This window comes from Chelonia mydas, chromosome 2 (genome assembly GCF_015237465.2).
Source record: "Chelonia mydas isolate rCheMyd1 chromosome 2, rCheMyd1.pri.v2, whole genome shotgun sequence".
Lineage (NCBI taxonomy): Eukaryota > Metazoa > Chordata > Testudines > Cheloniidae > Chelonia > Chelonia mydas.
In genome coordinates, this window is record NC_057850.1 from 261,758,258 (window position 1) to 261,771,471 (window position 13,214).

General features: G+C 55.2%; 1 protein-coding gene across 3 annotated transcripts in view; it reads left to right on the forward strand.

The window, feature by feature from the left end:
- Nucleotides 1–1,866: 1,866 nt before the first annotated feature.
- AGAP3 (ArfGAP with GTPase domain, ankyrin repeat and PH domain 3) overlaps nt 1,867–13,214 on the forward strand; it is a 238,193-nt gene continuing 226,845 nt past the window's right edge. Inside the window, exon 1 of one of the 3 annotated variants that reach the window (XM_043541881.1) lies at nt 1,867–2,348. In XM_043541881.1, coding sequence (XP_043397816.1) covers nt 2,084–2,348 — 265 coding nt within the window. In that variant the 5' untranslated portion in view covers nt 1,867–2,083. The remainder of the gene's footprint in view (nt 2,349–13,214) is intronic. The other 2 variants (XM_037891515.2, XM_037891516.2) reach the window with 2 other exon arrangements.

Below are 13,214 nucleotides of genomic sequence, written 5' to 3' on the forward strand. Positions count from 1 at the left end.
CATGTCCCCCGGGGGCTCACTGGGAGGAGATTTCTCTGGACGGATGGTGACTTTTCCACACTGAGGGGAACTCCCATGCTGGTGGTCTGTCACTGCAGCCGCAGGGCAAGCTCTGCACACGTCTCTAGGGAAGTCTTTCACACCCTGAAGGTCTGCAGCTACTGTTGGCCATCCTGCATCACTGCAGTGCTGTCTCACCAGACAGTGTGACCTGGGAGTCCGGGAATGGTGCTTCCTCAAGTGAAGCTGCTCCAGATACATGCCCTGCAAAAGTAATCGCTCAGTTTTAATCTCTTGCTCCTCCTCCACTGGTAGGCATATCACGACAGCATCCGAAGCTGCCGAGCCAAATCCGTCTGACTCCAGATGCCTGTGCATCGTCCTGTTTGTACTGACGAGTGCCATGATCATGGTGCTCGGCAGCGTGCCTTCCATACCGCCTCACACCACTTCAAAAATGGTGTTGCCAAAATATGGCTGAATTACGGGATGCCAGGAGAGCAATGATGGTCATTTGTTGGTTTGCCCCAGAATTCCTTAATATCGGAATTTTGGACTTGGGCTCTTCCATGTCACACTGTGAGACAAATCTCAGCGCAGGGTGGAGTGGTGGCGTTGCACCCTAAGACATCTGGCCAGAATGCCACGCACTGAACTGGAACAAGCGCAGAGCTGTGTGAACGCAATGATTCATAAGGGAAGTCCACTAAACTGCCGTACCAAAGTGGTGTGGCTGCACTTCAGTTTAATAGAGCCAAGGTGCTGCACTCAAAGCAAGCGACCTAATCCGCTGTAACATCCCCGTGTAGAGAGACCCTGAGGCATCGGGTGTGGTGTCTGGAGTGTGCTGATGACACCCTGCTACATGCTTCTCTCGCTCTCTCTTATCTGACTCTGAGGTTCAGTACCTTGCCTTGCAAACTGAACTCTGCTGGCTTTTGAGCGATGCCCCAGCCTGCCCCAGCCAGACACTGGGTAGCACGCTGCCTTTCCAAGCAACATGGAGAACTGCAGGGATGCATCACGTAGAAGCCAGACTTCAGTGTCCTCATTAAGGCAGTCACATTTAGGGCAGGGCTACTAATTACTGGCTGGCTACTCCAGGCCTATGCTCAGCCCCTTCACTTGCTCTGTGGAAATCAATACAGAGCAAAGGTAGGCGTGGTGCTGGGCTGTATTGTAGGTAGGTTTTGGCTCTAAACAGACACAAGAAGTGAGTGGGGGGAAATGTGCCATTTTGTATACGGTGTGGTGTGTCCCAGAGTCTAGTCTCTCTTGTGTCGCCGGCCTGTGCTCCAACGTCCCTGCACTGTGCGGGGGGACCAACCAACAGAGCGGGTCAGTGCAGTTCACTCTGCCAAGTACCAGGAGAGGTGCGGCTACCCCCACAGAGCTCTTGGACCCCCTTTCTGTGCTGGGCCATGTCAGCCTGCAAGTGGGGAAGTATGAGCTGCTCCGGTCACCAGGACGGGCAGGGCCGGGTCAGGGCCAGTGATGTTCCCGAGGGAACCCCGAGGACAAGCCTGGAGGGGGGGGGGGTCACATCTGGCCCTCAGGTCGTGGCTGCCAGAGGCGGGGCGATGAGAGGTTCGGGGAGCCTGCGCTCTGCATTAACACAGTGTTGGGGTGCTGAATCGATGACCCCGGCCCGGCGCGCTGGCAGAGCGAAGACCGCTGACAAGGCACCAGTCGGGAGCCGCCCAGCCCCGGTGCCGGCGGCCGGGCACAGCCCTGCGGGGCGGCGCGGGGGCGCTCCAGCCGCAGCCCCGGCGGCGGGCGAGGCGGCCCGCGGGCCGAGCTCCGGGGCGGGGCCGGCGGGGGGCCGAGGCTGCCGGAGGCAGGCCCCTTCCCCTCCCCTGCGGGGGCCGGTCCCCGGAGCCGGCGCTGACGCGGGGCGAGGCGGGGGCGGCGCGTGACGCGGGTCCTGCTGCGGCGGCTGGCGGGCCGGGCTCGGGGAGCGGCGGAGCCAGCAGCGGAGACCGGACCGCGCCGAGCCGAGCCGGGCCGCGCCGGGCCATGCAGCCGCTGCCGCCGGCCTGGGCACCCGCCGCCCCGCGCCGCTGAGCCCCGCGCCCCCGCAGCCATGAACTTCCAGGCGGGGCCCGGGCAGAGCCCGCAGCCGCAGAGCCTGGCGGCGCCGGGCGGGCCGGGGCCGGGCTCCTCGGGGCCGCCGCAGGCCGGGCCGCCCCCGCCCCAGTTCGGCCTCTCCAACTCGGCGGCCATCCGCGCCGAGATCGGGCGCTTCGAGTCGGTGCATCCCAACATCTACGCGGTCTACGACCTGCTGGAGCGGGTGGAGGACCTGGGGCTGCAGAGCCAGATCCGGGAGCACGTCATCTCCATCGAGGGTGAGCGCGGGCCGGGCCGGGCCGAACCGGGCCCGGGGGCGGGAGTGCGGGCCGGGCCGGGCCGAACCGAACCGAACCGAACCGGGCCCGGGGGGGGAGTGCGGGCCGGGCCGGGCCGAGCCGAACCGAACCGGGCCCGGGGGGGGAGTGCGGGCCGGGCCGGGCCGGGCCGAGCCGAACCGGGCCCGGGGGGGGAGCGCGGGCCGGGCCATGCGGGGAGTGCTGGCCCAACGGGACCCTGCCGGAGGGGCGCGCGGGCCGGGCTGAACTGAACCGGGTCGGGGAACGTGGGCCGAACTGGACTGGTCCCTCCTTTCTCTGCATGGAGCCAGAGCCGGGGCGGCCCTCTGGCCCCAGGGGAGCCTGGGCCAAACCAGGCCGGGGGGGCACAGAGCCGGGATTGGGGGGCACAGAGCTGGGATTGGGGGCACAGCATCAGAGTAGCCCTCTCGCCCGAGGGGAGCGTGGGCCAAACGAGGCCGGTGGGCACAGAGCCGGGATTGGGGGGCACAGAGCTGGGATTGGGGGCACAGCATCAGAGTAGCCCTCTCGCCCGAGGGGAGCGTGGGCCAAACCAGGCCGGGGGGGCAGAGAGCCGGGATTGGGGGGCACAGCCGGGATTGGGGGGCACAGCATCAGAGTAGCCCTCTCGCCCGAGGGGAGCGTGGGCCAAACGAGGCCGGTGGGCACAGAGCCGGGATTGGGGGGCACAGAGCCGGGATTGGGGGGCACAGAGCTGGGATTGGGGGCACAGCATCAGAGTAGCCCTCTCGCCCGAGGGGAGCGTGGGCCAAACCAGGCCCGGGGGGCACAGAGCCGGGATTGGGGGGCACAGAGCCGGTGTGACCCTCTCGCTGAGGGGGAGCGCTGGCCGAACCAGGCTCTGCCTGAGGGGGAGCGCTGGCCGAACTGGCACTTGAGGCAGGGAGAGGCCAGTCAGGTCTGAGATCTTCCTCTCCAAGAAGGCCCAAGGAGGAGACTGAAGTAGGTGAGGACGGACGGTGCTGGCCCTGGGGGACAAGCCCAAACCCCGCTCCGAGAACCAGGTCTCTAAGGGTTTGAGTTGGAAACAAATGCTCCGGCACTGGAATTGGAGAGACTGGGCCATAGACAGGGCCTCCCCGACTGCGCTGGCCTCGCTGAGGCTGAGCTGAAAGCAGAGATGGTGGGGGTCAGGGAAGGGACTCCCGGATTGGGAATGGGGTGCCTTGGGAACAGTCTCTGCCGAGGAGGAGCTCAAATGGGACTGGGAGTGTGTGGGGAGCCCCTCTGGGTCTGGGGACTGGACCATGTTGTGTTGGGGCTCCTCAGGAAGGATGGGCCCCGGGTGCAGTGTGGCTCCCGCATCACAACGGGTGACAGCTGGTCCCCAGGGAGGAGTCATGGAGCATGACTTGTTTCCGACCGGGGCTGAGGGAGTGGGATGCTGGGTTCCTTTGGCCTTTGCACTGACTCGGCTTCGCTCTCCAGAGACATTGGGACCGATTCTGGAGGCAACACTGGTTAATCCCCTGTTAATCCTCAACTGATTGATCTGCCATGGCGTGGGTGAGAGGGGATCGGACCCACTGGTGGTTTCTGCCGTGGGCTGGCTGCCCCTTGGCTCTGAGTCCTGAGGATGGATGTGGGTGGCGCGCTTGGGCCTCTCTGTGGGGATGGTTGTCAGGTCCTTTCCTGGCCGGCTCTGTGCTGTCGGTGCTCAGCGGGTTGGGACTCGCTAGTTCCACGGAGCTCGCCACCGGGGCCAGGGCACGGGACGCGCAGGGAATGTTCGGGTGTCTTGCTCATTCTCGCTGCCTTCATTTTGTGCCTGTCAGAATTGCTGCCTGTTTGTGTTTTGTCTCCTTCTGAAGGAGGCTCTTTAGCTTCCTCCTCGGCTCCTTGTTCCGCTGTGTTGGCAGCGTCTGATTAGACAGGATAAAAGTACCTTATAAAAGTGCGATCAGATCTTTCCTCTAAAGAGCTGCCCCCGCCTGCCCACTCAGCTTCCCCTGGGCAGGAGCGAGCTGCCAGGCTGCTGCAGAAAATGGAGCCCCGGCTGCCGGGAAGGAGAGCTGGTGTGTTTGCTCCATGGCTCTGCAGATAGGCTGTGATTAATCAATGACTGAACATCACAGAGCCCCCCTGTGCTTCAGCCCCTGGCGTTTATTAATGAGGAGATGATCTGATGTAAGAATCGTCTCCAGAGACCCAGGCTTTGCTTAGGCACGTGCATACTTGCGTGGGACTGGTGCCCTCTCTGCCACTGCCCCCAGCCAGGGGGCTGAGGGCCGGTAGAAGGGCTCGCTGCCAGAATGGGCAGTGTGTCTTTCCTCAGAACAGAGCCTGCTGTAGATTTACGGTTGGCTCCAGCCAGAGCAGCCCCCCCCAGTGAATGTGCCTCAGTGGCCCTGACCCCCCTGCATGCAGATGGGATTAATTCCTCTGCCTGGGTGGCCAAAGTGGGTCAGATGGTTACAGAATTCTGTAATTGTGGGAAGACTGTTTGTTTGTGGACTTGGGCCCTTCTCACCGTCAGAGTCCCTGTGTCTCTTCTCTGGCCACCACTCCATTTAGATTGAAGTCCTTGCAGTCCACTGCAAGGACTTCAGTCTAAACTGGCTGGGATATGCGAGTCAGTCACTTCTCCCTCCCGAGGCCGCCCAGACAGAAGGCTGAGAAAGGGGCACCTCTTGCCTGCGTGAAGTAGCCATGGTTGTGTGGCATGAGGTGGAGGGGAGAAGTTGGGGCTCTGGAGACCTGAGTGGTGCCGTGGTGTGGCTGGTGGATCCCTCCAATTTGGCACTGACCAGACAGGTGTGGTGTTCAACAGCATGTGCCTCTCGTTCGTTAATCAGGTAACGGGGCCCAGGAAGCTCAGATCCCCTGCAGGTTAGCGGGGGAGGCAGCTCATTAGCAACAATTGCCCTGGGTGTTTGGATCTGTGTTAATGAAAAGCTCCTTTGGGCTAGCAGCTTTTGCCAGGGTTACCGCACGAGGCAGGTCAGACAGCAGTGCATGCTCCAGTCTTTGCCCGGTTGGCACAGGCTCCAGTGGGTGCGTGTGTGTGTGTCTGGTAGGGGGCAGAGGTAGGGGCTGCTTGTCTGTGTGCTCACAGGGGAAAGCAGGTGGCAAGGGCTGGTTCCCAGGGGCGATTGCAAGAAGCCTGTGTATCGGCCAGAAGCTGCCTTGGACAGGCCTGCGTTTGCTGGACAGGTGCACTCAGCTAGCTGGTGCCCAGTATGTTCCAGGCTTGTTTATCCCTCCAATGTTTGCAGCACGAGCTGTCACAGCTGGTCTCGAGGAGGCTTGTGTATTACCAGCTGTGGGAGCTGGGGAGCTTGGTCATAGAAACTGCATCAGAGCGCGGCAAAGCTGGCTGCAGGAATGGGGCGTGGGAGTGGCAGGGAGTCTACGCATTGGGAGCTTGGCCATTGAATTGTGTCTAGCAGGTGGGGGAGGCTGAGCGTGGGGGGTGAGGAGGAGGCTGGGCAATGAGGCCATGCTCTGGCTGATTTTGACTGTGGGGATTCAGACCTCTGCCCACTAAGAAGCCCGTTATTCTGCCTGAGGAATCTGCTGGAGCGTCTCCTGTACTGCTTGGTAGCACCGCGGTGGAACTGGTCCCCCCCCAGAGGCCCCTGGTCTTTCTTGATTCTGCCCAGTGGGGGCCCCCCCCCCCATTCATTGAAATAAAGAAACCGTCCTGAGTATTGTCTTGAGTCCTCCAAGGTGGCAGTTCCTTGCGTCCTCGGTCCATCCTGAGCTCTGTCAGTGTGAGTTCCCCGCGTAGGGGCCAGGAGCTCGGAGCCTGGGCCTTGTAGGGGACCTGTGCAGTCCTCTAGCAGGGGACAGGGCTGCTCATCCTTCTGGCCTGAGGAGACCTGCTTTCAAATCTATATCTGGTTCTGAGTGAGAAGAATTTTTCCACTTGGCTAACGTTATTGTTTCCAATGGTACCCACAGTGCACTGGGTTCTTCCCAGTATAAGGGAGAAGCCCCTGTCCCCTGCCTCTAGGAACTGACGGTTGAAAGAGCGAGAAATAGGCAAATAAACCAAGGGTAGTGGGAAGGGGAGCAATGCAAAGCTAGGCTGACAGAAGCCCCTCTCATCAACCTGCCTAAGGTGTGACTTCTTGAGAACCGGCACACTTCCCTCGGTGGCAGCAGATCTTTGGCTATTCCCAGCAGAGGAGTAGTGGTCGGAGATGGGTCCTTGGCTTGCTGGGCCCATGACAATCCTTCTAGGCTTGACTGGGCTGTAAACAAGAAACTTGCCATTTCCCTGCTGTGGTGTGCATTGTCACGGCTTCGTCCTGGCAGGTGTCCAGCCCCTGAAGTTCCAAGGCTGGGCTGCTGCCACCGGCACTCGCTGTTCTGGAAACCCAAATGTAGCCCAGCTGTAGCCAGAGCTGCTGGGGGGGAGAGAGCTGGGCTGGGCTCCCACCCAGTCACCCCAGACTCAGCCCATAGCCTCGTGGGGGGCGGGAGGACATTGGCCATACCTCTGCTTCTCCAGGATGGAGGAGAGCTGGGCCAGGCTCCCCTTGTTTGACCCCCTTTACACAGAACTTGGGTCCAGCGGCCTGCCCCCTCTTGGGGCACAACAGAGGCCAAAACCCCCTGGAGCAAAGACACATCGCAATTGGGACTCGCTGCTTCTCCCAGCTAAAGTCAAGTGTGTCCCCTTCACTACTGCAAAACCACCCCCCGCCGAGGGGCTACATGACCTGGGGCTGGAATGCCGGTCTCACTGGGGCGACCGCTGCTGCAGTACAGTGTCGGATGTGTACAGCTCAAGAAGGAGGTTGATAATTGCACCGGGTTCAGAGAAGAGCCAGGAGAATGATTTAAGGATTAGAAAACCTGCCTTAGAGTGATAGACTCAAGATGGGATGTTTTTCTAAAAGTTCTGCTCTAGCCCGAAGAAGAACTAACTGGGACATCCTACGGTCTGTGTTGTGCAGGAGGTCAGACTAGATGATCACATGGAACATGAGAATGGTCAGACAGGGTCAGACCAGTGGTCTGTCTAGCCCTGTACCTTGTTTTCTGACAATGGCCAGTACCAGGTGCTTCAGAGGGAATGAACAGGTCAGGTCAATTGTCGAGTGATCCATCCCCTGTTGTCCAGTCCCAGCGTTTGTAGTCAGAGGCTAGAGACTCCCAGAGCATAGGGTTTTGTCTCTGACCATTTTGGCTAATAGCCATTGTTGAACCTATCCTCCAGGAACTTATCTCATTCTTTTTTGAACCCATTTACACTTTTGGTCTTCACAGCATCCCCTGGCAATGAGTTCCACAGGTTGACTGTGCATTGGGTGAAGTAATACTTCCTTGTGTTTGTTTTAAACCTGCTGCCTGTTGGTGTCTTCTGGCCTTTGAATCAGGTAGACCCAGATCCCATGTGTGTAATCATGCTGCCCATCTGACCGAACCTGCTGTCTTTTGCTATACTGGGGCTGGTCATGTACAGGGAGCTCACCGTTTCAGTGTGTTCGGCATCCTTCTTTACTGGCCGGTTCACTTGGGTAACAGAACTGCTGCTGCCAGGAGACAGTGCTGTAGCTCAAGCAGCAGAAGTCAGGAATGAAGGAATTGCTAGCCTGGTTTAGGCCCAAGGTCCAGTATCCCATCTCTGATGCTAGCAACACAGCGGCAAATGAAATTCAGTGTTGACAAGTGCCAGGTAATGCACCCTGACGGGAAACGTTTAAACAAGTCCGAAACTGTACAGGTTTCTCAGTGAACTGAGTCAGCTCATGAAAGTGACGCTGTGGTCACAAAAAGCAAATGATGTTAGGAGGCTAAGGAGTGGGATGAGGACGAATACAAAGAAGATTTTATTGATAATATCTGTGGATTTATGTAGATCAGCGGTGCAGCCTCAGCGGGATACTGTGTCACCCCATCTCAAAAAGGGTTCTCAGACCTAGATGGATTCACAGAACAGCAACGAGAATGATCAAGGGCCTTGAAAACTTCCCTATGAAGAGTGATTGAAAAGCTTGGGATTGTTACCTTAGAGAGGAGATAAATAAGAGGGGATATTATAAAAGTCTATAAAATACTGACTGGTATAGATATGAGAGATCGGGAGTGTCCAATTCCCTGTTTTCTAATACAGGAGCTAGGGGACATTCTGTGAAATTAAATGGTGGGAAATTCAAAACTGAGCGTGTGATTAAACTGTGGAACTCATGGCTACAGGAAGTCATTGAGGCCAAAAATGTAAGATTCAAGAAGGGATTGGACATTTACAAGGATACCAAGAATATTCAGAGTTGTAATAGTTAATGACCACGGATATTGGAATGAATATTAAACCTTTTGCTTCAGGGTTTGTCAGTTTCAAACTAGGAGAGACATGCTGAGACCTATGCAGGGGGCACATTTCCCCCCGTCCCCCCATTTTCTCTGCAGAATCTGGTGCTGACCACTGTCAGAGAGGACACTGGGTTAGATGGACCTCCAGTCTGATCCAGTCTGGCAGCTTCACTCTTAGAAGATAGGGAAGATTGCTCCCAAACTGCATTCCCTAGGTCGTTCATTCACATAGATTCATAGATATTAAGGTCCGAAGGGACCATTATGATCATCTAGTCAAACCTCCTGCAAAATGCAGGCCACAGAATCTCACCCACCCACTCTTGCGATAAACCTCTCACCTATGTCTGAGCTATTGAAGTCCTCAAATCATGGTTTAAAGACTTCAAGGTGCAGAGAATCCTCCAGCAAGTGACCCATGCCCCATGCTACAGAGGAAGGGGAAAACCCCCCAGGGCCTCTTCCAATCTGCCCTGGAGGAAAATTCCTTCCTGACCCCAAATATGGCTATCAGCTGAACCCTGAGCATATGGGCAAGATTCACCAGCCAGACACCCAGGAAATAATTCTCTGTAGTAACTCAGATCCCACCCATCTAACATCCCATCACAGGCCATTGGGCCTATTTACCATGAATATTTAAAGATCAATTAATTGCCAAAATCATGTTATCCCATCTCCTCCATAAACTTATCGAGTTTAATCTTGAAGCCAGATAGGTCTTTTGCTCCCACTGCTTCCCTTGGAAGGCTGTTCCAGAACTTCATTCCTCTGATGGTTAGAAACCTTCGTCTAATTTCAAGTCTAAACTTTCCGATGGCCAGTTTATATCCATTTGTTCTTGTGTCCACATTGGAACTGAGCTTAAATAATTCCTCTCCCTCTCTGGTATTTATCCCTCTGATATATTTATAGAGAGCAATCCTATCTCCCCTCAACCTTCTTTTGGTCAGGCTAAACAAGCCAAGCTCCTTGAGTCTCCTTTCATAAAGTTTTCCATTCCGCAGATCATCCTCGTAGCCCTTCCCTGCACCTGTTTCAGTTTGAATTCCTCCTTCTTAAACATGGGAGACCAGAACTGCACGCAGTATTCCAGGTGAGGTCTCACCAGTGCATCATGCAGGCTGTGCTGTGGTGCCAAAGCTTCCACATTCAGAGCCTGCTGGGGACGCATGGTGGGCAGGGGAGGTGGCAGCTGCCCCTGGTATCTGTTGGTTTTACCTTTTTTCTTTTGTTACAAAGAACGAAGACATTCTATCCAAAAATCTGTTCAAAGAAAGCTGGTGGCTGGCTGCACACTTTGTTCCCATGTCAGTCCAGTACATTGTGCACACTGAAGTCTCCTGGGCCTTTGTCCATTCCCCCAGCAAGCTCCTGTGTGCCCCCTCTGAGCCCCCTCTACTTCAGGGACTCTGCCCCCCCAGCCCCCGCTATTTCCCCACGCCAGGGGCTCTATGTCCCTCAGACCTCCTGTTCCCTAATGCCAGGGGCTCTGTGCTCTCCATTCTTTCCCTTTCCCTCTGTGCCCTCCCACGTGCTCTCCCCTTCCACCGTTCTGATTTCTTTCCTTTCTCTCTGGGTGAAAAATCATGTAGAATGTCAACATTTTAAAACTGCATTGGGAGCTGAGATGGGGGCATTGTTCTGCGGGAAAGTGTTAATGGCTGCCATCAAGTGGTTCTTCGCTCTGCAGACAAGATGTAGACAGAGATGGTTGAAATTGCCAGGTGTGCTGACTGGATGCCAGGTGTTTCCTCATGTCCCTTTTCTGATTTGCATCAGAATCAACAGAGTTCTTCCCAGAGCTGCTTAGAACATTCCCTGACATTTGCAGTTGTTCGAATGTGGAGCTCAGAAGCAGTTCAGTTACATCAAACAGAAGTGCTGGCAAGTTGATGTATAACTTTGCAAATGTGGCCAATTAAAGTTGCAAATTCACATGCTTGAAAGTTAGCTGCCCATACACAAGGGAGCAGTGATGAGGTTGCCTCTGTCTCCCAGCTTTCAGCTTTGCATGTTGCAACTTTGGTTATGTCTACACTGCAATAAAATGCCTGCAGCCGGCCTGTGTCAGCTGGGCTCTGGGACCCTCCCCCCTTGTGGGGTCCCTGAGCCTGAGCATCTAAACTGCGCTTTTATAACCCTGCAGCCCAAGCCCTGTGAGCCCGAGGGAGCTGACACGAGCCAGTCACGGTGTTTGATTGCGGTGTATACAGACCCTGTAATAATTTTCTTTTAACAAAAAATGCATCCGATGAAGTGAGCTGTAGCTCATGAAAGCTTATGCTCAAATAAATTGGTTAATCTCTAAGGTGCCGCAAGTACTTCTCGTTCTTTTTGCTGATACAGACTAACACGGCTGCTACTCTGAAACCTTTCTTTTAACAGAATGTTTTGGATATAATTTCTTTGGAAAGAGGAAAAATGTAAAACCGAAATCTGTCAGGTGCAACTGACTCCAGTTTCAGCTCTAACTGCTCTGCCCTTCTGGAAGTCCGGTCCCAGAGTTCTCATATTGGGCATCTGGAAAATGAGGAATCCACAGGAAGTGGCTGTCTGCTAAACTTTTGGCTAAGTGACTTGTCCAACATCACATAGGAACTCTGTGGCAGAGACAAGGTTAGAATCTAGTTCTCCTTGGAGGTATTCAACTGCCTTAGCCACCAGACCACCCATTCTCTTCCTGCAGCCCCTGCCTTATTCTCTACGGGTCTTCCAACTTCAAAGCTGAATAAGGGAGGGATCCTACAGATTCTTGTCTTAGTCTCCTTGATTTATTCCCCTGGGGAAAAGTAGTAATTAAAGGGTTCGTCTACACACAAAAAAAGACCCTGTGGTAGCGAGTCTCTGAGGCTGGATCAACAGACTCAGGCTTGCACTATGAGGATACAAACAGCAGGTTAGACCTTCCCACTTGGGCTGGAGCCCGGGCTCTGAAACCCAGCAGGGAAGGAGGGTTCCGAATCCTGAGTCAGTTGACCTGGGCACTAAGACTCCCTGCCGTGGGTTTTGGTTTTTTGCAGGGCAGACAGACCCAAAAGCTGTACCGTAAGGTATATGCAGAACAGGGCAGAATTAACAGTGAGGGGAATTCAGCATTGGAGCAGTTCCATAGCGATGTGGGGGATTCTCCCATCACGTGAGGGCTTTGCATTCAGATGGGACATCTTTCTAAAAGACGTGTCCTAGCTCAAGCCGAAGTTCTGGGCTTGATATAGAAATCACTGGGTTCAGTTCCCTGGGTGCAGGAGGCCAGACAAGATGATTGAATGGTGCCTGCTGGCCTTAAACTCTTTGAGTGAAGGTTGCACAGGCCAGCAGCCCCCTCATGCATCCCCATCAGCATGCCTGCACCCTGAAAGTTCAGCACTTCAGCACAGACTTTGGCCTCTGAGTGTGAGGGCGACATTAGCTGGCAGCAGCAGAAAGAGGGTGCAGAACACACTGAAATTGTGGGCTCCTTGTGTATGAGTATGCAGTGCTATGGAATGGTTAGGGTGTTGGGTGTGTTGCCAGCAGCCGTGGCATGATGTGACCCATGGGCAGGAAATGGTAAGTTGCAATAGCTCTGTCAAACCTGCATAGCTTTTTAGCAGGCTTGCAAAAGGTACTTCCCTGACCTCAGGGCTGTCTTGCAGTGAGATTTCAGAGTCCTGCTGCAAACCGTGGAGACACTAGAGCTCCTGGGGAACAAATAAACTAAGAATTTTTATACTGCAGGATCTTAGTGTCTTCATTGTAAAGGGCTCTGCCCCCCCCCAATATGTGCGATAGGTATACATGGTACCCAGGGGTGACCTGGTCAGTTAAGAAGTGCCTTGACAAAAAGGAATATTCAGCAGAGGGTGGCCTGGAAGATGTTTGTCTGAGACCCTGACAGATGGGTGCGTAAAGCTGGGATTGTGAGTGGGGTTGGAGGAACGGGGCCCATACGAAACAAAGGCTTCTAGCTAGCGAGGGACAGTCCTGCAGGGGCTAGAATATTGCTCGGGCATGCAGGAGTGAAATCAGGAAGGCCAAATGACACCTGGAGTTGCAGCTAGCAAGAGACGTTAAGAGTAACAAGAAGGGTTTCTTCAGGTATGTTAGCAACAAGAAGAAAGCCAAGGAAAGTGTGGGCCCCTTACTGAAGGAGGGAGGCAACCTCGTGACAGAGGATGTGGAAAAAGCTAATGTGAGTTTGTGTGTGTGGGTTTTTGGGGGGTGGGGGGTGAGACAACCTGGATTTGTGCTGGAAATGGCCCACCTTGATTTTCATGCACGTTGTAAGGAGAGTGGTCACTTTGGATAGGCTATAACCAGCAGGAGAGTGAGTTTGTGTGTGTATGGGGGTGTGGGGGGGGGTGAGAAAACCTGTATTTGTGCTGGAAATGGCCCACCTTGATTTTCATGCACGTTGTAAGGAGAGTTTGTGTGTGTGGTTTTTGGAAGGGGGTGAGGGGGTGAGAGAACCTGGATTCCTGCAGGAAATGGCCCACCTTGATTGTCATACACATTGTGAAGAGAGTGCTCACTTTGGATGGGCTATTACCAGCAAGAGAGTGAGTTTGTCTGTGGGGG